The sequence below is a fragment of the Callithrix jacchus genome, chromosome 20 (assembly GCF_049354715.1).
Source record: "Callithrix jacchus isolate 240 chromosome 20, calJac240_pri, whole genome shotgun sequence".
NCBI classification, from domain to species: Eukaryota; Metazoa; Chordata; class Mammalia; order Primates; family Cebidae; genus Callithrix; species Callithrix jacchus.
Genome location: NC_133521.1, coordinates 33,913,637 through 33,938,950, shown reverse-complemented (window position 1 = coordinate 33,938,950; position 25,314 = coordinate 33,913,637). Strand labels below are relative to the sequence as shown.

Below are 25,314 nucleotides of genomic sequence, written 5' to 3'. Positions count from 1 at the left end.
ATAAAAATAAAAAACAATGCATCTTAATATCCTTGCTTTGTTGAATATCTTCAACAAAAATAATAGTAACAGGGCCAGGTACAGTTACATTTACAGTCTTTCATCCCCACATTTTGGTAGGCTCAGGCTGGCGGATCACTTGAGGTCAGGAATTTCAGACCAGCGTGGGCAACATGGTGAAACCCCAACTCTATGAAAATTAGCCAGATGTAGTGGTGGGCTCCTGTAATCCCAGCTACTTGGGAGGCTGAGGCAGGAAAATTGCTTGAACCTGGGAAGTGGAGGCTGCAGTGGTCCAAGGTCACACCACTGCACTCCAGCCTGGGTGACAGTTACAGAGTAAGACTCTGTCTCAAAAAGAAAAAAGTAATGCTTTAAATAATTTTAAAATAAGGAACTGCCCCAAGGGGCAGGTTGTTAACCAAATAATTTAAGAACAAAAACATTAGGTGGAAAAAAGCAGATTGAACACTTTAAAATACATAAGGTGACAATGGATTTATCATTAACAAACACTAGTTTTTCAGAAATGAGTCAAATATTTACGTAATGAAATATGATGGGCTTCATCTTTGAATACGTGATACTGTCTCCACCCCAGGATCTTTTACCGATTCTTTACATTCAATAGACACTTTGCCAAAAAAATTCAGAAACCGAAATTTTTTTTCTTTCAAATAGTTGCAAAGGACAGAACTGCCAGACATTTGAGTCACATTGAATACGCTTTTCTGCTCAAGTCTTCCATGCCATACTTACCGTTTGAGCAGAATGGCCCTGTGTATGCAGAGAAAGTGCAGTCACAAAAGAACCCAGTGGGCCTTTCTCTGCACTTCCCTGCATTGCGGCATAACTTCCCATAGCTGCTGCAATGTCCCCTACAACCTGGCTGCACTTCTGGAGTCACCTGGGCTCTTTCTTCCAAATCCAAGGTCATCCCATTCAACTGCAGAGACCGAATGCAGCCCAGAAAGCCTCTTTGTCTGGTGGCCGTTCCACCTAAAAGGGAAATACTGCAAATGGAAACACGTTCCTAGGTGTTTTATTCAGAATTTAAAGACCAAACAAAACCGAGGCCTTACAGAGAACAGAAAAAAAAAAAAAAAAAAGATGAGCAAATATAATTATTGAAACACAATTCATAGCTTCAAATACAGACTCCAAGAAAGGGAAAACTTTAATTCATTTCTTTGAGTTGAATATGTTACATTTTTTTGCTAAAAATATTTTGTGATCTTTAAATTGAGGAATAAAATAAAGGTCATACTATACTCTTATTCAAAGTAACAGTGACATGTATTGCTATTTTTAATGTAGAAACTACTATCTGGGAATTTTAATAAGTACATATTGCTGGGTAAATATGGTTCATCCTTCATATTTAAACCCAATCTTGATTCTGGTACAGTTTTATCTTTCTAAGAATTATGAAGGAAGCTCAAGATCTTCTGATGGTGCATTGACACGGTCCTTTGGTTGTTACCCATTCATTGAAAAGATGGCAATTGAAAGTCAGATTATTTGTTTTTGTCTGACATATTTCCCAGTGATTGTTTTTCTAAAGGTTAGTCTAGTGTTCATTGTTTTATGCTTGGAAAGATTTTTTTAAAAATTGCAAAAGGGAATCAATACAGAAATATGTGATGTAACATTTATTGAATATATAACCATATGTACTTATCAAGTCACCCTTAATGAGGGCTACAATGTTTGGTTGGAATCAGACCCCATTATTCTAAGGTAGAGGTTCTCAAACTTTAAGAAATAGGGATAATACATAATCACATGGAGAGCTTCTAATAAATGGACTCAGTAGCTTGCCCCAAGAAATACTGGTCTGTGGTCCAAAAATAGGGCTGTGAATCTTAAGAGTTAACAAGGCTTGCAGGAGATTCTAATTCAGATGATCACTAGAACATCATTCTATGAGCACTATCCTGACAGAATTGTAAGCCCCGAGTGGACTCACACATAAATTTGTGTCCAGGAATACCCTAAGTTAATGCTCACAACTTGAGGTGGTAAAATAGTACCCTAATCTAAATAACCTGGTAACTCTAATGAGAGGCATCAGATGGTTGTGAGACCTTTAAAAAGAAGCTCCATCTTTGGATAAATGATGCTGTCTCATTACCAAGACCTTGTACATACTCTTTACATATAAATTCTCTTTTCCTAAAACATGTTCACTTCATTCTCTTCCAAATCACTTAGGTAGCTCCTTAACTTAGCCTCATTCAACAAGGGCTACTGCAATTGGTATTGTATCTCCAACACAAAGAACAGTGCTAGACAGATAATTTCTGTGTTATAACTATGAAATCCATTCATTCACTCATTTGTTAAACCACATTATACATAAAAGTAGGATACGTGGGCATAAAGCTTCAAGGGTAAAGAGGGGGCCCCTTCTGTCCCACAGAGATGCTTGGGTCTCTGAGACTAAGGTCCAGATTTAATAAACTAATTATATATTTGCAAATAATGAAAAACTATGAAAAGGAACCTCAAAGAATTCCTGAAAATTCTGGACTTTGGAGCATTAACCCTATTCAGAATTCAGATTCATAGATATAACTCTATGCAAATTGTTGTATTTAAATGTCTATTCAAATTGTTTCAGTTTACATGATTTGTTTCTCCTTAATGAAGGATGCCAAGGTCTTAAGGGTGTTGCCATTCTTCCTATGTATAAATCTGTTTATAAAACTAGATAGTGTCAACTTATTGCCATTGTCACACATAATCATGGTAGAGATGGAGTTAATTTCATTACGGAGTTTCAGAAGGCCTGTAAATATTATTGTTTAATTTTTCCTATGTTTACATTTACTCAGTCTTCTGCCATTCTTTTTAGTTTTTGTAACATGGGTGCCCAACTGAATTGTTCATTCTTTTTTGTAGCTCTGTTTTAAAAATTGTTTATTAGACACACAATAATTATTCATATTTATGGCATACATAGTGATGTGATACATATAATGTGTGGTGATCAGATCAGAGTAAGTAGCATCTCCATCATCTCAAATATTTATCATTTTTTAGTGCTGGGAACATTCAATGTCTTCCTGGCTATTTGAAACTACATATTATTGTAAACTATAGTCACCCTACGGTGGCACAGAACACTATAACTTTTTCCTTCTATCTAGCTGAAATTGTGTATCCTGTGACAAATCCCTCTCTGTGCCCCCTCCCTGTACTCTCCCCATCTTCTAGTAGCCTCTGTTCTACTTTTTACTTCTACGAGATCATCCTTTTCTAAGCTTCTTTATATGAGTGAGATAATGCTGTGTTTAACTTTCTGTTCCTGGTTTATTTCACCAAACATATGTCCTTCAGTTCTATCCATGTTGCTGCAAGTGACAGGATTTTATTCTTTTTTATGGCTGAATTGTATTCTATTACATATGTGTGTGTGTGTGTGTGTGTGTGTGTGTGCGCGCGCGCGTGCGCGCATGCCACTTTTTACCCATTCGTTACTGGACACGTGGGTTGAGTCTACATCTTGGCTATTGTCAACAATGTTGCAATAAACCTAAAGGTACAGTGTCTTTTCAACTGATTTTTTTTTCTTTGGATAAATGCCCATTAGTGAGATTGTTGGATCATATGGTACTCCTATTTGTAGTTTTTTGAGGACCCTGCCATTCTTGAAGTCTCTCTTCTGCCCTTACACCCAAGATTTTTCTTTTTCTTCCACACCAGAGCTGCTACTCCTTTATCTTCACACCTCCCTATTCTTCCATTCTGTTGACTCAACTCAGTGAGCTCCCAGGGCCAAAACTCTCTGGCCAAGATTCTTTTGGGATCCTTCTTGGATATTTCTTCCTGGGTAAGGCAGCTAACATTTTGGTTTTCACTTCAACACAGGAACTTTTTGCAGGGGCCACATACTGTGAACTCTGAATTAAAGGTATATTCCTGGTGTATTTAATATACTTTGTATTATTCTGCATTAAATCATAGTTTACAGTCCATAGTAAACAGCAACGGTAAATCACATTGTTATATATTTGCTGCTCTGAAACATACACAGTCTCCCTAACTCAGGGGCTTATCTCATTCTGCCAGTAACAACATAACGAAATAACTTGGGGTCCAATGACTGACTAAAGTCTATTTCCAATTCTTCTAACTGGATTTTTTTGTGTTTGTTTAGTTTGTTTTGGATGATGGGAAACTAGAAGCATAAAGAATTTCAAAGATTGGTCCATGGGTCCATCCATGGAAATACTAGAATTAACACATTTAGCTAAAGGCAGGGGTAGGCATTGGACCCACAAATAGCCTTTCATTCCAAGGAAGCTTCTTTTCACACCACTATGTGGTAAAAGAAGAAGACTGTTCCATTTTCCTGTATGCCTCAGATCATCTTTGGATTGAACAGCTCCTCAGCTCGCCAAGCTTTATTTAGCAGCTCTTTCTGGGCACTGAAGGTATGAAACTATATGAAATCAATCTTGCTGTCAAAAAGCTCTAGTAATAAGTTTAGATGGGGAAACACAAGATTACTAGAAGATAACAAGAATAGATACACAGTAAGGAAGAAAGTCAGAGGGTGGGATGAATAGCAGGAGAAAATATGTGTATATACGTGAGAGATACATACTTAAATAATACCTGTAAGAGTGAGAAGAAAATCAGCATGCAACTTTATAAAAAGGACATCTTCATTCTGTACTTTCAGAGATAGTTTTACCTAACCAAATCGTTTTAAGCTACATTTTAAGTGACCAGAAAACATAATGTCTAATTAGACACAGACCACTGTGTCATATATGTGTTTAGAATTTTGCCTTTACCGTTAGGTTTCAAGTTAATAACTTTATTTTCAGATGTAACTATTCTGAAAAACATGCCTAATGTAAATAGGATTGGGCTTGAAAGCTTAATTAAACATTCCAGTGCCTTTTCAGGGTTAAAGTGTGTCCAATGAAAATGAGTTTCACTTTGGTTAATTGATTCTGGATGTTTCCACTGAGCTATTATGTTTGGAACTGTCTTCCAATTAATTTTCTATCAATTTACCTGCCATGTTATATCAGATATAATGAATTTCAGGACTTCACAAACACCAAGTATCTTGTGAAACAAATGCCTAACCTTTCCATGTTTATTGAGAATAACTGAACCTGTCCACTTATGTAATGCTACTGAGGTCTTGCATCTAAATTATTTGTCGGGTGCTGAGCAGAGACCCAGCACCAACCCTTTCCTCATGTTCATTATTATCAGGAAATGACTATAAGTGACAGATGTTATGGTCATGGAGTAGGAGCTAGATCTTTCTTATATCAATTTTCCACTACTTTTGTGGCAGGAAGACCTTTGAGATTACACTTTACATTTTTAATGGCAAATTATTCATGTGCTGTGCTTGAATATTATCGAGAATTAATTGGGAACAACTGCATAACTCACCCAGGGGCCTTACAGAAATAAAGAAATCAAGATCCTCAAGCTTCTCTTCAAAACTCAAAGCTATAGAAATTTGCCTGGCAGAGTACAAGGATACTCTCTGACCTCAGCACTATGGCAAAGGAAAAAAGGCAAAGCCCCAACCACCAATTAACTTGGGGCAGGAAAGTGATAGGGCATGCAGGCTGGGCCCAGGACCAAGTCAAGGGATTGAAGGGGAAAAGCTGTCTTCTGTATGTCAAGCACTGGACCGTGAGCACTGCCCGCATACTGGAGGAAGACCTCTCCTTGCAGAAATGGTGGTGTTGGTTAACGTAGGAGTCAGGGAATCTGGAAGTCCAGCTGTAAGTTTGTCATGCACTGTTCTTCATTAAGCAAAGTCCCGGAAAGGACGGGAGGAAGAGGACTATTCTTTCTCTTGTTCAAATAACTATTATGGTTCAAAGAGCCAGCTCTTGTAAGTAACAGTGTCATGGGCAGAAAATTCAGTCACTTTTCCCTGAACCAAAGTCAGTGGTGAAAATGTGCTAATGCTACCCCAGTAGCAGTAGCAGCAGAAAGAATGAATTAGACTTCTCACATGTTGAAGCCGGAGCAGCTCTCTGGTTTGAGCAAGCTAAAGCCTATTTCAAAGAAATAAACTGTTTTTCACTGATGAATAATCACATTCTCTTGTCCCTAGACATCACATCTGAATTCTGACTTCAGTCAATTATCACTAAGATTTACCTACTGGACACAGAAAAGTACACTGGGCTGGGCCCAGTGGCTCACACCTGTAATCCCAGCACTTTGGGAGGCCAAGGTGGGCTGATCATCTGAGGTCAGGAGTTCAAGAACAGCCTGGCCAACATGGTAAAACCCCGTCTCTACTAAAAACTACAAATATTAGCCAGGCATGGATGGCAGGTGCCTGTAATCCCAGCTACTCTGGAGGCCAAAGCAGGATGAATTGCTTGAACTGGGAGGCGGAAGTTGTGGTAAGCTGAGATCATGCCATTGCACTCCAGCCTGGGTGACACAGTGAGACTCTGTCTCAAAAGAAAAAAAAAAAAAGAAAGAAAGGTACAGTGGGGGCTTCTTAGGCTCATTATGAAAAAGATACCTCAAGGAGGGGAAAAGTCATAATTAAGATAAATTATTTTATTACATTAAAGAGAAATGTGACCTTTATTGTACTGAATTCAAACATAAGTCTGCTTGATATTCTTACATGCTGACTATATTTTAGCAAATTAAAAAACAAAATTTAAAAAATCTGGAACACATTATAATTAAGAACTTCTGTTCATCCAAGGAAACTATTAACAATATGAAAGCATAATCAACTCACAGAGAGGTCAAATATCTTGCAATTAATTTATATGAAAAGGATTCATCTGAAATATATAAAGAATGCTTATGAATTTTTTTTAAAAAAAGAAGACAACCTTGTAGAAAACAGGCAACAGATCTGAACAGCCACTTTATAAAGGAAGTTATCTAATGGTGAACAGAGATAGGGCAGTGTTTCCTGTGCATAGCCTATGCATATGCTATGACCTAGAAATTTCACTCCTAGGTGAAATCACAAAAATACACACATGTTTACACACACACACACACACACACACACACACACAGAGCCAAGATTGATCACTATGGTTTCAGAGCTTCAATATGTTTAGAGTTCAACATTATCCTTTGCATGTGGCTTTCAGAAACTGTTCACTCTAAACAGTCGATAAATATTTATATATCCAATGCAATTCATAGGCAAAGCAAATGACTTCTGACTATGTCAGGGGTCCTAACTTCTCCTCCAGGTTCGAGTCACAAAGCACTGAAATAAAGTTAGCCCCGTTTGAAAAACTGTCAGTAAAATAATTGAGACTGGAAACAAAAATTGCAGAGCCAGTTAAATGAAAATCAATTCAAGGCTAATTTAAGAAGCTTCTGTGAAAATGCTGAGTTTACAAGCCAAAATAGAAAATGACCACTGTCACATTTCAGCTTAAAATATGATTGATTCTTTTCTCTTCATCATTTCTGTGGCTGGAGAATGTTTGTGAGTCTACGATAACAGCAGTGACTGGATGCTAAGTCCTCAGTGTTAGCAAGTCAAGGGCAAGTGTTCCATACACTGATTAGTATTAGGCCCTGAAACATTTTTTTAAGGACAACAAGAGGCAGTTCTGAATAGAACTATTTAAGATAGGCATAAATCACAGACACACACAGACACACACACACACACACACACACACACACGGATAGTCAAGACCTAATGTCACAACTAGGAATAAGAATGGAGAAAGATGGGCTGCAAACAGGTGAATCTATTTTATTATAAAAAGCAATGAGATGTGGTGGCTGGAAGTATTTGGAGGAGGGAAGGAGATGTTCATTGTGTTGGTCCTCATTGTTTCTAATGTATTACATTAGGCTGATGTTAATTCTTATCACTTATTCATACAAGGATTTTGTGCATTATTTTATTCTTCCTTCACTTTGCATGACATCCTACAGTTTAGATTAGTTGAAGCTAATTGTTCTAATATTTGAAATGTCAGGGATTGTTCAAAAGCCTTCTGTTTTGTATTGCTCAGGCAGAGGCTAATGCTAGCTAGATCTCTGAAAATCCATTTATCATTTCCTTATTCCTATTTCAATTGTCATATATAACTGCTGCCCAACTGGATCACATTTTTTTAAAATGCTATTTATTTTTACTGATTTTTCTCAGAAATTAAAGCATTAATCTTTCCTCAGAGTTTCACTCTGAGATGTGAACATACTTTATGATTAGTCTTTAGTAGAGAGGGTGAAGAAGCAATGGAGTAAATGCACTGGATTCCTTCACATGATCTCATTGCAACAGCCACTTCTGATAGACTACTGATAATGCTAATCACCAGGTGAGGCGTGGTGGCTCACACCTGTAATCCCAGCATTTTAGGAGGCCAAGGAGGGAGGATCTTTTGAACCCAGGAGTTCAAGACCAGCCTGAGCAACATAGGGAGACTGTGTCTCTACAAAAAATAGCCTGGTGTGGTGGCACATGCCTGTGGTCCCAGCTGTTCTGGAGGCTGAGGCAGCAGGATCACCTGAGCCTGGGAAGCAGAAGTTGCAGCAAGCCATGATCACACCACTGTACTCCAGGGTGGGTGACAGACAGCTAGACTCATCTCAATTTTAAAAAAAAAGTAAATCTCAAAACATTTAATACTAATAAATATTATCAACATAAACCCAGTTAGTAAGATGGACAATATAATTTAAATCAAAATTATCATATATCCAAATATCTACACATTTTATTTGCAGGAAAAGTGTTAAACATAGTATCTCAAATTAATATATTTACATGTTATTGAAATTTCTTACGTTTCATATTTATATTTTAAAATAACTTTGTTACTTGAAATATACCACAGTAGGATTCTACTAAATTTGTTTACCAACAAGAAGGTGCATTTTTAACAAAAGCTACTTAATGCTGGAAAGCAACATTGTCTACCTTAAACTGTGTAACACTAACAGTCTTTCAGTCTTGTCCTATTTATAAAAATTGTGTTTCCACGTAATTTATTCATTTTTTAAAAACAAATTTTATTATGTGTATTTGAAGTTTACAACATGATGTCATGGGAAACACAGAGGTAGTAAAATGGCAAAACAAATGAACATAGCTATAATCTGACATAGTTATTTTTTTGTGACAAATCTATATTTAACAAAAATCTCAAATACCATACAATTTTATTAACTATAGTCCTCATGTTGTACATTTAATCTCTAAACTTGTTTAAACATTATTATTACCATCCATCTCTGTATTTAAAACATTTTTATTAGAAGAATAAAATCATGCTGAAAACTGTACTTACTTTTCGGAATCACATTTACCTCATTCATTTGCCCCATACCCAAATAGAAAGGATAGTCGTTATGCACACTAAAAATGCTGATTAGCTATAATTATCTTTAAGATGGATGGATGAACCACAAATTAAATTCTTAAACTTGCAAGTAAGGGGAATTAAATTACCCTTTAAAACTGTAACCAGAAAATCAATTATATTGGATTGAAGTAGAGATTACCAGTCACCCATGGAGTCACAAGCTCTGAAAATAGAACAAGACTTAACCCTAACATATTTCAAGGTATTAATATGTGAGGCAATGGGAGAAGGGTCCTTCTACATATGACATGTGCTGGAACAAAATCTATAAATAAAGAAGCCCAAATTATTGGTGAGCGTGTGATTATGGAGCAGGTACATCTCATTTAAAGAGAGCATGTAGGTGACATATTTTCTGTGGCCTGTGAAGGACCAGAGACTCTGTGCAGCCTGGAAAGCTATGGCTTGTGGTATATAATCTGGATTGTGTAGCCAGGAAACAGCTTTAATCACTACTATGAATTAAGACGAAGGGAGCAAACAAGAAAAGCTAATTTCAGGTGAAATTTAAAACTAGGCTGGTGTTTAAAACTTACTGGCACCTCCCACCTATAATCCTAGCACTTTAGGAGGCTGAGGTGAGTAGAGCACTTGAGCCCAAGAGTTTGAGACCAGCCTAGGCAACACAGCAAAACCCAGTTTCTGCAAAAATTAGCTGAGCTTGGTGGCATGTACGTGTGGTGAACGCTACATGGGAGGCTAAAGTGTGGGGATTCCTTGAGCCCAAGAGATCAACGATGCAGTGAGCAGTGAGCAGTGAGCACACCTCCGCACTCCAACTTGAATGACATAGTGAGATGCTATTTCATTCATAAATAAATAAAAATAAAAACTTGGAAATGATGTGAGAAACCCAGAGACCTACAAAGAAGCATTTCATCCCCAAGCATATTGTCACAAATAGTAAAATACTGACATCAGTGACCAATTTATTAGCAAGTTGCATGCCTCTAAATGTCAACATCTCTATGTTAGCCTGCAGCACCATTATCTCTCAGAGGGACCCCTGGGATAGCCTGCCTGCCCTTCATTTTCTCCATCCATAGACCTCCGAGTAGTAAGAGACAGCCTGGAAAATGTAAATTAAATTATGTCATTCCTCCAATCCCTCAGAGTAAAATCCATAGTCCTCACCATGGCCCGAAAGGTCCAATATATACCTCAATCTTGTTTCCCATCATAATTTCCCTAACACTGATTCTCTCCAGCCACGTTGTTTTCCCTTGTTCCTTCAATCCCTAAAGCTTATTCCTACCACTTTGAGCATGATCCCACGGCCTGGAATTCTCTTCCTTCAGTTGTTCACAACATTCCCTCTTCTGCTTCATCTGACCTCTACTCAAATTAGGACTCTGCTAATGTCTCTAGAGGACTCCCGAGAGGACTGCACTGACCACCCTACTTGAAACAGAAGTCCCCAACACAAATCACTGATTTCATGCTATGCTTTTTACGTTATGGCATTTATCACTGTCTGAAAATTTATATATGTATATGTGTCTGCACACACATGTATACATGTGTGGATACACACTTATGGTGATATATATATAACTATAAACTATATCTAAATATACAAGTTATATTTATATATGTGTAAACTATATAAAGTATAGTTATATAGTTTATATGTAATTATATTTCATAACAATGTTTTGTGTGTGTGTGTGTGTACACACACACACACACACACACACACACACACATAAATGTGCATAGTTATATACATAGCCTGCAGTCTAAGTCCTTTCCTAACAGACTAGTTCACTCTGGTGGAGATGAAGATAAAACCAAGCCCCTCATGTGGGGTTTTAACAGCCAATGATTTTATCTACCCTAAAGGCTTTTTTTCTTTATTATGAGCCCTTCCCTTAGTTATCTCCACACTAAATCATGTCAACTTACTCACAGTTGTCTGTGAACAGGAAGGAGGAAATTGTATAAACAGATTTTTATTAATAGTATATGTAAACTTTTTTTCAAAAATCTTAGTTTTGCCTCACCTTTTTAATTTTCAATGACTTTGACTTAAATATAATCAAGAGTTCTTTTTTATAAAACTTTGGAATAACACCCATCCTTACATTTCAACACATATAGTGAGATCAAAGGCCTAACCAACTGCCTCCATGAAGACGAACTCTTTTAGATCTTTTTTTTTTTATTATTATTATTATACTTCAAGTTCTGGGGTACATGTACAGACCGTGCAGGTTTGTTACATTGGTATATATGTGCCATAGTGGTGGTTTGCTGCATCCATTGCCCTGTCATCTACAGTAGGTATTTCTTCTAATGCTATCCCTTCCCAATCCCCCCACCCCCTGTTATTCCTCCCCTAGCCTCCCACCCTGCAGGCCTTGGTGTGTGATGTCCCCCTTTCTGTGTCCTCATTAAAATTATATCACATGAATAATGCTAAAAGACTAAAGTGTGTTTTCAAGCAGTTTTCTGATGTCATACTAGTGTTTCATTATAACTTTCTGAAATCAAGCTTAGGCGAGGATTTCTCTACGACATAACATAGAGTGACTCTACCTCATAAAGCTGAAATTCATACCCAGGGTGAAAGGTCAGCCACAGGCAAACTGCAGCATATTTCACTGAAAAATTAGAGGACTATTTCAGCCTCTCAATTTCCAAGAATAGTAAGGCGATTTCCAAGCTACTGACAGATTTTAAATTGCCATACCTTTTGTTGTGGCCATCTCTCATTTTTTTGTAATTCAAGAAATAGCTTTGTCAATTTCCTGAGTTTCTAGTGTGTTATTAAAAATTATATATTTCTGCTAATATATTATTATCTTCATACCCTTAAGTCAGTCAGTCAAGTGGTCACAAGATCATGATTAGATTGTCTATAACAGTGCCTTACTTATAGAAGCTATGCATTAAATATTTCAGTAAGGAAAACAATAAATGATCAAAGTAGTAAGTATACAAATATATTAGTAATCCCAAATACATCTTCCTCAAATATGTTGGAAAGAAGCTTCATCCTCTCCAGTGAGAGAAGGTTAATAAGACCAGACTGTTAAAAAATAAAAAGTATAATGGGGATCTGATCAATTTTCTTGAAAGGTGTAAGTCTTGAGAATGCTTGAAATATAATTTATTTGTTGTTGTTGCTGCTGAGACAGGTGCTCCCTCTGTCACCCAGGATGGAGTTCAGTGGTGTGATCATAGCTCACTACAACCTCCAATCACTGGGCTCAACCATTCTCCCACCTCAGCTTCTCAAATCCTGGGATTACAGAGTGTGCCACCACGCTTGACTAAATTTTTAACTTTTTACTTTTTGTAGAGATGGAGTGTTGCTGTGTTTCCCAGGCTGATCTCAAACTCCTGGCCCCAAGCAATCTTCCTATCTTGGTCTCCAACAGTGGTAGGATTACACCGTACCTAACCTTGAAGCACAATTTCTAATACTTTATCGTTTATTCTGCCTTATAGTGCTTTTATGTTCCTGTTTATATTAAAATATATGAGAAGTGATCAAGTAAGAGATAATTCATGGTCTATAAATTCTACAAACGAATTAGCAGAGATGCAAAGTAAAACAAACACATCCAGGAGGATTCTACTATCAAATCTATAAATGCCACATGAATGGATTTAGGAAATAAAGAAAAATGGACAAAATGAGGGAAAACAGCAGAGGAACTGGTGAAACTGTCAAACCCGGAATTCTATACACACTGTGTGTCTGGGTTTTGTGTGTGTGGTTTTTTTTGTTTGTTTGTTTGTTTTTTGTTTTTTGGTTTTTTTGCTACTGGTCTGTTTCCCACGTGGTGTTTGCGGGTTGGAGGAGTGTCCGTTGTTTGGCATCAACTGGAATTACAAGGAGGTTTCCTCAGCAATTCTGAGAACACAGATAAACATTCCTGATATCATAGTAAAACACTAATGTAATAAAGAAACAAGCTGAAACCAATCATATAACCTGAAATATTAAGAATGCAGGTAAGTCAGGGAACGGCGGCTCACACCTGTAATCCTAGCACTTTGGGAGGCCGAGGCGGGTAGACTACCTGAGGTCAGGAGTTCAAGACCAACCTGGTCAACATGGCAAAACCCTACCTCTACTAAAAATACAAAAAAAAAAATTAGCTGGGCATAGTGGTGGGCACCTGTAATTCCAGCTACTTTGGAGGCTGAGGTAAAAGAATTGCTAGAACCCTGGGGGAGGACGTTGCAGTGAGCCAAGATAGCACCATTTTACTTCAGTCTGGGCAACAGAGCAAGACTCTGTCTCAAAAAAGAAGGAGGAGGAGGAGGAGGAGGAGGAAAGAAAGAAGAAAGAAGAAAGGCAGAAAAAGAAGGAGGAGGAGGAGGAAGAAGAAGAAGAACAAGGAGAACAAGAAGAAGAAGAAGGAAGAAGGAGGAGGAGGAGGAGGTGGGGGGGAGGAAAAGGAGGAGGAGAAGAAGAAGAATGCAGACACTCAAATAGGAATTAGTTAAGCACAAATCTGAATCTTTCTGTAGGCAGGTCAACCCTGGAAGCTCAGCTATCTCATCTGTAAAATACGGGTAACACCCATTCCACAGGTTGGTTATGAAGAAAAAAATGAAGCATTTGGTCAATACAGGTTCTTAATCAATGGTGATTTGTTATTGCTGTTTGTTGTTATTATTCTTGTTTCTATAGTTGGTATTATTATATATTGGCCCATTTCTGAGCATATATCATACAACTGAATGATTGCTTAAAAAGAGAACTTACCCACAAAGAGTTGACTGTTGAGCTGTAAGAGGACATGGCCATCCGCTGGGGCAGGCTGTGTCTCTGGTGTGAGCTGATCCACTTGAATGGATGCCTCCTTCATGTTTCTTTCAACTCTCACATGGTGCCACTGGTTGTCATTGAAGTGGGTGGGTGACTGCACTGAGATTTCAAAAGGCCCATTCCCCACATCAAATGAAAAAGTCACTACTGTCGGAGCTGGAAATATTACACATAAAGATTGTTCTAGTAAGTTCATGTAGAGTGTTGAGTCTCCAATACACTTAGGAATAGCACCAGAGCATAGCAATCGCTAAATAGAAAGGTAACAAACACAGCATGGTTTGAATGCTATTGTTTGAAACGCATGACACTGGCACAGAACTAGGTCTTCTGATGAGACAAATACATTCATATTTTTTAAAAAAATCAATGATATTCTAAGGTATTTCTCCTCAGAGTTAAGTTTTGCTGTTGATAAGAAGTAAAGCTATTTATCCAAAGAAAGAAAGCTAAGATCAACTGGCATTGTATTTAAAAATAATTGTTACAGTAATTCAAAGTTTATATAATTCCAAAGGCATGCTATACACACTTGATATTCAGATAATAGCAGCTTAGGAGTATATCAAAATGAGTGGTTGATTTAAGTAATTTGTAACTGACTAAAAAATTGCCTTTTAGTTTTAATTAACTGAAATTAAAACTGCTTTTAAATTGTTATAAGAAACTACCAATTACTTCCCCGAATTATCACGTTAAGTATTACATTATATTCTTATAAAAAGGATAAGTTAATATCATTGAGTTTTTCAAAGGGGCACAATGAAAAGAGTTAGATGATAAAGTAGACATATGAGTAGTTTAAAAATCAGTTAAAAGATTTACTACTAAATGATATAATCTCATACACTTCTCTGGAAAAGGAGACTTACAGCGAAGCTCTATTCGTATAAAATCAGTAATCCCCAAGTTCTCTAAAAATACCCCAGATGAAGCTGTTGTCTTAAAAAAGAAAGACACATCAGCGCTAAGTTCTCCGTGAAAAGTAGGAAAATGAAGATATGAAGCCTCAGTATCAAAGGAAGCTGAATTCCAAAATGATCCTGTTTTGTGGGGAAAAAAAGAAGAAAGAGAATTGAAAAAGAAAACAAATTCAAAAATAAAATGAATGCAATTATATTTTCCATTTTTAGCATTTTTGCTATTAAAAATGTTACTTATTTATACAAATCTGCTCTTTTTTTCTACCAACTATGTAGTATACAAGACATAAGCATAAGAGATTTTACAGGGATTAACATCCCATATTTTTTTCCAATAGAGAGTAAGAATGATTATTACAGAAATGACCTGAATGTTATCTCTTATATGGGAGAAATATCCTCAACCTCATTACTAGATCCTTCACTAAACTGATATTATATGACCTGCCAAATACTGATAAATAGACAATCTTTTATAACTTGAAAATTTAAACACCTACCTGTTTCAAACAAAAACCCTCAAGAAGCTTACAGTATTTTTTATTCTAACACTTCTAATACACATACTTCACTGAGTCACATAAACTGTTTTCCTTAATGGGCCTTGTGATTGTCTAAACTGAGACTGGCATTCTAAATAGTCTTGTCTAATTACAAACCAACATACAACTTAGTCTGTCCAAGCTGACATTCTCATAAAAATGCTCTTTTTATTCAAAATTATTGCTTACATTGCCAATAAGAATGTCCCTGCAAAGGAAGTGGATGTCCTTTGCAGGGACATGGATGAAGCTGGAAACCATCATTCTCCGTAAACTCACACAAGAACAGAAAAACAAATACCACATGTTCTCACTCCTAAGTGGGTACTGAAAAATGAGAACACATGGACACAGGGAGGGGAACATCACACACCAGGGCCTGTCAGGGGGCCGGGTGGTAGGGGACTAGGGGAGGAATAGCAGGGGATGGGAGGATTGGGGAGGGCTAACATTAGGAAAAAAACCTAAGGTAGATGACAGGGGGACAGATGCAGCAAACCACCATGGCACGTGTATACCTATGTAACAAACCTGCACATTCTGCACATGTACCCCAGAACTTAAAATATAATTAAAAAAAGAATGAAGTAGATAAATGGCAAATGAAAAGTGTTCCCAAAATGTTTACAAAGGCTCAAAATAGGCAGAAAATGTTCAAAAGTTTGGGATATAAATTCAAAGATCTGAACAAAATGTAGACTATAAAGTCAATTATCATTGCTGTCCAAATACAACTTATCTTCACTTTCTCACTCTTTTTTTCATATCTACAACTTTCCTTTTGAATACTGTAAACCATATATAGCAAAAAATATGGAAAATAAAATAAAAATGTAACAGCATGAGCTGACAGGAGTGAAATCTGACTGGATACGTGTGGTTGATGAGAAGTATTATCAGAGAAACAAACTCCGCATTGGTCTGCTGCCACTAGCAAGTTCTGTGTACATCAAATACTATATATCTTCCTTTTTTTTCTTTTTTTTTTGAGACAGAGTCTTGCTCTGTCACCAGGAACAGGCTGGAGTGCAGTGGCGATCTCGGCTCACTGCAACCTCCGCCTCCTGGGTTCAAGCAATTCTCCTCCCTCAGCCTCCCGAGTAGCTGGGACTACAGTCACGCGCCACCATGCCCAGCTAATTTTTGTATTTTTGGTAGAGATGGGATTTCACCATGTTGGCCAGGATGGTCTCCATCTCTTGACCTCATGATCCGCCCACCTCAGCCTCCCAAAGTGCTGGGATTATAGGTGTGAGCCACCGCACCTGGCCCTATATCTTTAGTTTTAAGCAATTGCCTCTGCACACATTCCCAACACTGCATAAAATTCTATCTAAATTGCTTTCCTGGAAGAAAGATGTATTGATCTTCTGAAGTTGGAAAACAGGAATTTCAAAACAGTATGTTAGCAGAGAACGGATACTCAGCTACATAGTTAAAAATCACAAACTTGACATGTTTCTTAAGTTTTGAATTACTTTGTATAAATTTTAGACCAAGCAATGCTTATGACTATTTTTGCTTGTCCGCTTTTCCTGTGGACCTGATTCAGAAGTCAATTCTCAGCTTGTGTGTGGACAATTTGAGAGCTGAATTCATTTAACTGTGAATCTACTGTGAAGTTTTTCCTCCCAGAGTCAAATGAAACCATATCTTATCAGGGTCACATCAAGCCTATTCCTTATGTCCCTTTTACAGCTATTCCTATATTAGACATTTGGATTTCCAGGAAAAAAAAACACAAAAATGTAAAGTATCAAGTTAAGGACACATTTGTGTTCTTAGAAGTGCTTAGCAAAACTGTTTTCAGAAGGAATTAGATGCCTTTTTGTTGAAATGTTGTATATCAAAATAAAGATAAACTTCACTTTATGGAATGTTATTAAATCTTATTTTGTCTGATTAGAAAGAGGGACATTCAAAATTACTTAAAGGTTTAAATTAGGTAATATTATGATATGACATTTCTTTTTTTTCATATTATATCATCACTAACGCAATAGAGCATCATATAAAAGGCTTCAGGGAACTGGCTGAACCAGATGAACAATTTTTTGAATTGCTGCTATTGGTACGTGAATGCTTTTATAGCAATGAAACCAATTTATTACTTTAGGCATCTTCAGCACTCTCATACACATAATAAGGTCTATTTCATTTAGTTAGGAGACCTTATTTTACACATTCACAAAAGGGAGAAAATGAGGTAAGGAAATTTTACTGGGTTAAGAAATTGCTGCTAATTCAAAATAATTATAAAGAAAGCAAAGGCTAATATTTCCATGATCGAATTATGTTAATAGCATGTGATACCCCAGCCCTTTACACAATGTGCTAAGAGACATCCATCAGGATCTGGGCCACCTCAGAGAAAGTGGAAGCAAAGAGAGGGAGGAAACAAGGCTCAGCAGGCAGGCAGCAGCAGGAACTGCAGGCTTCTGTGGATTAGGTGATTTAAAATTCCCTAATCTCATAGAAGGAGGAAGGAGAATGATAGTCACCAGAGGCAGGAAATGGCGTAGGAGAAAAGAGGAAGAGAGACTGGACAATGAATACAAAATGCCAGTTAGATAGAAGGAATAAGCTTAATGTTCAATAGCAGACTGGGGTGATTACAGTTAACATCATAGTGTGTATTTCAAAACACCTAGGAGAACGGACTCGAAATGTTTTCAACTCACAGAAATGATAAATGTTCAAGGTGATGGATATCCTAAATCCCCTGACTTGATCATACACATTCTATGCATGCAAAAAAAATACCATAACATATACCCCATAAATATGCACAAGTATTATTTATCTATAAAAATTTAAAATAAATAATAATAATAAATGAAAAATAAAAAATTCCCTAAGCTGTATCATTATCAATTTAATACAGGGTACTAGAGATTTAAGAATAATTTTTTAGGCCAGGCATGCTGGCTCATGTCTGTAATTCTAGCACTTTGGGAGGCCAAGGCAGGCAGATCACTTGAGGTCAGGAGTTCAAGACCACTCTGGCCAACATGGTAAAACCCTATCTCTACTAAAAATGTAAAAATTAGCCAGGTGTTGTGGCAGACACATGTGACCCCAACTACTTAGGAGGCTGAGGCAGGAGAATCACTTGAGCCTGGGAGGCTGAGGTTCCAGTGAGCCAAGATTATACCACTGCACTCCACCCTAGATGAAAGAATAAGATTCTGCCTTCAAAAAAAAAAAAAAAAGAAGAATGAGTAGCTGGTACCAATCATTCTGAAACTATTCCAAACAGTACAAAAAGAGGGAATCCTCCCCAACTCATTTTATGAGACCAACATCTTCCTGATACCAAAACCCGGCAGAGACACAACAAAAAAAGAAAACTTCAGGCCAATCTCCATGATGAACATACATGCAAAAATCTTCAATAAAATACTGGCAAACTGATTGCAACACCAAATCAAAAAGCTCATCCATCATGATCAAGGAGGCTTCATCCCAGGCATGCAAGGTTGATTTGACATACGCAAGTCCACAAACATAATCCACCACATAAATAGACCCAAAGACAAAACCACATGATTTTCTCAATAGATGCAGAGAAGCCCTTCAACAAAATTCAGCAGCTCTTTATACTAAAAACTCTCAATAAACGAGATATCAATGGAACCTATCACAAAATAATGTAAGCTATTTATAACAAACCCACTGCCAATATCATACTGAATGGGCAAAAACTGGAAACATTCCCTTTGAAATCTGGCACTAGACAAGGATGCCCTCTCTCTCCACTCCTATTCAATATAGTATCGGAAGTTTTAGCCAAAGCAATTAGGCAAGAAGAAGAAATAAAGGGTATTCAATTAGGAAAGAAAGAAGTCAATTTGTCTCTATTTGCAGATGACATGATTGCATATTTAGAAGATCCCATTGTCTCAGCCCAAACTCTCCTTAAGCTTATAAGCAACTTCAGCAAAGTCTCAGGATACAAAATCAATGTGCAAAAATCACAAGCATTTCTATACACCAATAACAGACAAACAGAGAACCAAATCAAGAGCAAACTCCCATTCACAATTGCTACAAGAATAATAAAATACCTAGGAATACAACTAACAAAGGAGGTAAAGGACCTCTTCAGGGAGAACTACAAACCACTGCTCAAGGAAATAAGAGAGGACACAAACAGATGGAAAAACATTCCATGCTCATGGTGAGGAAGAATCAGTATGGTGAAAATGGCCATACTGCCCAAAGTAACTTATATATTTAACACTATCCCCATCAAACTACCAATGACCTTCTTCACAGAATGGGAAAAAAAAAACCTCTTTAAACTTTATATGGAAACAGAAAAAGAGCCCTCATAGACAAGACAATCCTAAGCAAAAAGAACAAAGCTGGCAGCATCACACTGCCTGACTTCAAAATATACTACAAAACAACCGTAATCAAAACAGCATGGTACTGGTATCAAAACAGAGACACAGACCAATGGAACAGAACAGAGGCCTCTGGATCAACACCACACATCTACAACCATCTGATCTTTGACAAACCTCACAAAAACAAGCAATGGGGAAAGGATCCCCTGTTTAATAAATGGTGTTGGGAAAACTGGCTAGCCATGTGCAGAAAGCAGAAACTGGACCCCTTCCTGACACCTTACACTAAAATTAACTCCAGATGGATTAAGGACTTAAACATAAGACCTAACACCATAAAAACCCTAGAAGAAAACCTATGCAAAACCATTCAGGACATAGGCATAGGCAAGTACTTCATGACTAAAACACCAAAAGCAATGGCAACAAAAGCCAAAATAGACAAATGGGATCTAATAAAAATCCAGAGCTTCTGTACAGCAAAAGAAACAATCAGTAGAGTGAATCTGCAACCAACAGAATGGGAAAAAATTTTTGCAATTTATTCATCTGACAAAGGGCTAATATCCAGGATCTACAAAGAACTGAAACAGATTTACAAGAAAAAACAAACAAACCCATCCAAAAGCGGGTAAAGGATATGAACAGACACTTTTCAAAAGAAGACATATATGAAGCCAACAAACATATGAAAAAATGCTCATCATCACTGGTCATTAGAGAAATGCAAATCAAAATCACATTGAGATACCATCTCACACCAGTTAGAATGGCGATCATTACAAAATCTGGAGACAACAGATGCCGGAGAGGATGTGGAAAAATAGGAACACTTTTACACTGTTGGTGGGAGTGTAAATTAGTTCAACCATTGTGGAAGACAGTGTGGCAATTCCTCAAGGATCTAGAAATAGAAATACCATTTGGCCCAGCAACCCCATTACTGGGTATATACCAAAGGTACTATAAATCTTTCTACAAAGACACATGCACACACATGTTCATTGTGGCACTGTTTACAACAGCAAAGACATGGAACCAACCCAAATGCCTATCAATGACAGACTCTACAAAGAAAATCTAGCACATATACACCATGGCATACTATGCAGCCATAAAAAATGATGAGTTTGTGTCCTTTGTAGGGACATGGATGAACCTGGAAACCATCATTCTCAGCCAACTGACACAAGAACAGAAAATTAAACACTGCATGTTCTCACTCATAGGCAGGTATTGAACAATGAGAACACTTGGACACAAAGAGAGGAGCATTACACACTGGGGTCTGTTGCGGGGGCTACGGGAGGGATAGTGGAAGGGAGGGTGGGGGAGGGATAATGTGGGGGGAAATGTCAGGTATAGGTGATGGGGGGATGGTAGCAACAAACCACCTTGCCATGAATGTACCTGTGGAACAATCCTGGATGATCTGCATATGTACTACAGAATCTAAAGTACAATTTTTAAAAAAGAATTATTTTCTAGAAATCCTGCTTTTTATCTTACCATAATAAAGTAAATTATATAAAGGAATGAATCCATATAGTCATTTACATAAAAGAGCAAGATGTACTGAGTATTGAATCCCATATGTCATGTTAAAGTCAATTTAGGAAAATTAACTTAGTAGCATGGTAAGAGTATAAGTACTTTTAAAAATAATTGTTTTGCTAAACTTTATTTATAGAACTCCTTTTTGAAAAGAACAGACTTATGGAGACAAAGTAGATTTGTGATTTCCCAGGGCTAGGGAGATGTGGCAATTGTGGGAGAGCAGTGGCTCAGAGGAGTAAGTTTCTTTTCAGGGTAATGATCATGTTCTAAAATGGGTTGTGGTCATTGTTACACAATGATGTAAATATACTAAAAGCCACTGACTAGCACACTTTGCATTACTAAATTGCATAATATATGAATTTGATAGCAATAAAGCTGTTAAAAAGAACAGTATTTTAAAAATACATTGTTTTTCAAGGTAATACATTTTACTTTTAAAATCAAAATGTATATAACATGCTAACACTACCTTTCTTTCTTAAAAGCAAAATAAAATGAAATATCAAAATGCCAAAGCAAGGAATCATTCACTATTCAAATGAGTCATTCTGAATACTTAAATAATTATAAAACAATGTCAGAAATATGGATTTAATTAAAATTTTTATTTTCAAGTGTTTGTAGATTCTTATGCAGGTTTAAGAAATAATACAGAAAGATTCCACGTGCCCTTTATCTAGTTTCCCCCTATGATAATACGTTACAAAACAATAGTAGGATATCAAAACCAGGACAGTGACACTGATGCTAAGGTGCAGTATACTTCATGCTTCCCTTATGACAGCTAAACCCTCTCTCCTCCCTCCTCACCCCTTCTTTAGCCTCTTGACAACAACGAATCAGTTCTTCGTTTCTACAATTTTGTCATTTCAAGAATGTTCTACAAATAAAAGCATAAAATATGCAGTCTTGAGATTGGCTTGCTTTAAAAAAAAATCCGAATGACTCATTTTTTATTTTTGACAGATTCTTGCTCTGTCAGCCAGGCTGGAGTGCAATGGTGCAGTCTTGGCCACTGCAACCTCCCAGGTTCAAGCAATTCTCCTGTCTCAGCCTCCTGAGTAGCTGGGATTAAAGGTGCACCCCACTGTGCTGGGCTAATATTTATATTTTTTAGTACAGATGGGGTTTCACCATGCTGGCCAGGCTGGTCTCGAACTCCTGACCTAAGGTAATCTGGTCACACTGGCCTCCCAAAGTGCTGTGATTACAGGCGTGAGCCACCACGTCCAGCCCAGAATTACTCTTTGAAGTAATTACCTACAATTTTCTGTATCATTAGTTCATCTCTTTCTACTGCTGAGTAGTATTCCATGGTATGAATATACTGTAATTTATTTAAACATCCACCTGCAGAAGGGCACCTACATTTTGTCAAGCTTTCAGCTATTACCAATAAAGCTTACATCAACATCCAGGTGCAAATTTTTATGTGAACATAAGTTTCCAGTTCCCTGGGAAAAAAGCCCAGGAGTATAATCACTGGATTGTGTGAGAGCTGCAAACCATTGTGGAAGACACTGTGGTGATTCCTCAAGGATCTAGAACCAGAAATACCATTTGACCCAGCAATCCCATTACTGGGTGTATACCCAAGGAATTATAAATCACTTATTAGGAAGACACATGCACACATATGTTTACTGCAACACTATTTACAACAGCAAAGGCTTGGAACCCACCCAAATGCCCATCAATGATAGACTGAGGAAAAAAATGTGGCATATTTACACCATGGAATACCATGCAGCCATGAAAAAGAATGCAGTCATGTCCTTTGCAGAGACATTGATGAAGCTGGAAACCATCAGTCCCAGCAAACTAACATAGGAACAGAAAAACCAAACACCTCATATTCTCATTTATAAGTGGGAGTTGAGCAATGAGAACCCATGGACACAGGGAGGGTCCTGTCAGGGGGTGGGGGGCAAGGACTCAATATAAGCATTGATTCTTAATAGGAATCAATATAAGCATTAGGACAAATACTTAATGTATGTGGGTTTAAAGCCCAGATAATGGGTTGATAGGTAGAGCAAACCACCATGGCACATGTATACCTATGTGACAAATTTGCACATTCTGCACATGTAGCAAAGAAAGAAAGAGAAAGAGGGAAAGAAAGAAAGAAAGAAAGAAAGAAAGAAAGAAAGAAAGAAAGAAAGAAAGAGAAAGAAAAAAGAAAAAGGAAGAAAAAGAAAGAAAGAAAGAAGAAAGAAAGCAAGAAAGAAAGGAAAAGAAAAGAAAAGAAAGAAAGAAAGAAAGAAAGAAAGAAAGAAAGAAAGAAAGAAAGAAAGAAAGAAAGAAAGAAAGAAAGCTAGATGGTTTTCTAGCATGGCTGTGTCATTGACATTCCCACCAACAATGTATGAGTGATCCAGTTTCTCCATATATTGGCCAGTATTTTCTGTTGGTACTATTTTTCTTTCAATCTTAGTCCTTCTGAAAGGTGTAAAGTGGTATCTCATTGTGAATGTAATATGCACTTGCCTTGCGGTTGATGATGCTGAGTATTGTTTCATGTGCTCTCTTGCAATCTGTATACCTTCTTTGGTGGAACCTCCCTCCATGTCATTGACCCATTGTGTTAGTCTGCCCAGGCTGCCATAACAACATCCCAGAGGTCAGGTGGCTTAAAACACAGACATTTATTTCTCACAATGGTGGAGGCTAGAAGTCCAAGATCAAGTTGCTTGCAGGATTGGTTTTTTGTGAGAACACTCTTCCTGGCTTGTACATGATTGCCTCATCCTGTGACCTTACATGGTCTTTCTTCTGAGTAAGCACAGAGAGTGCAATCTCTGGTGTCTCTTTCACCTCTTATAAGGACACTAGTCCTATTGAATTACAGCACCACCCTTATGACCCCATTTACCTTAGTTATCTCCTTAAAGGCCCTATCTTCAGATACAGTCACACTGGGGTTAGGGCCTCAATATAAATTTTGGGAAAACAATTTAGTTCATAACACCCATATTTTAATTATCCTTTTTTACCTGTCAACTTTCAAGGATTCTTCATATATTCTAGATACAGTCCGTTTTCAGATACATGGTTTGCAATTGTTTTTTGCTACTCTGTAGCCTGCCTTTTCTTCCTCTTAATGGAACCTTTCACAGAGTAAAATTTAATTTTGATAAAGTCTCATTTATCAATTTAGCCTTTTATGGACTGTGTTTTTGATATTAAGTCTGAAAAATCCAGATTTTTTAGGTTAGATGTCCTAGCCCTGTAGGAAATTTTATATGCATATAAAATTCCAATAAACCTTTTCTGAAAAGTAAAAATGTTTTAAATGTTGAAATGCGATCTGAAGAATATTTTAGTAGTCAATGTATCTTCAAAACACTTATGAATTATTTTAAAATAAGCTGAAAAACATAGATTTTAACAGAAATAAAATTCTAACATTTAATTATATGTTACATTATCAGAACACAATAACCTATACATTGGTTTCATAATTCACTGGTTCCTCTTTTTAGTACATCTATTATTGTTTTCAACTATTTGGGAACCTCAATAGGAATCAATATAAGCAAAATAAAAATGAAGAAAATGAAATCTGACTGGAGATAATTATAGCTTAGTGGTTTGCAGAGCAATATAAAAGAGAACAAAGCTGTTCATAGATATTTCCATAAACACTCCCTAACCACTCCCACACATGCACACACAGTAAGATAGATGTGAAAACACCTCTTATGAAGGCAGAGCAGAAATTGTTTTTATAATCAAAAGATTTCACAAACTGTCACTGAAGAAGATACTTCTTATCGTAAGTCT

The 25,314-nt window shown here is 37.1% G+C and overlaps 1 protein-coding gene across 4 annotated transcripts in view; it reads right to left on the bottom strand.

Annotated features, from left to right (window-relative positions):
* CNTNAP4 (contactin associated protein family member 4) overlaps positions 1-25,314 on the bottom strand; it is a 288,212-nt gene that overhangs the window by 21,986 nt on the left and 240,912 nt on the right. For all 4 annotated transcript variants that reach the window (XM_002761181.6, XM_078358379.1, XM_078358378.1 and 1 more), the window contains 3 exons: positions 15,024-15,194; positions 14,089-14,307; positions 760-999 (listed from right to left, as the gene is read on the bottom strand). In XM_002761181.6, coding sequence (XP_002761227.1) covers positions 760-999; positions 14,089-14,307; positions 15,024-15,194 — 630 coding nt within the window. The remainder of the gene's footprint in view (positions 1-759; positions 1,000-14,088; positions 14,308-15,023; positions 15,195-25,314) is intronic.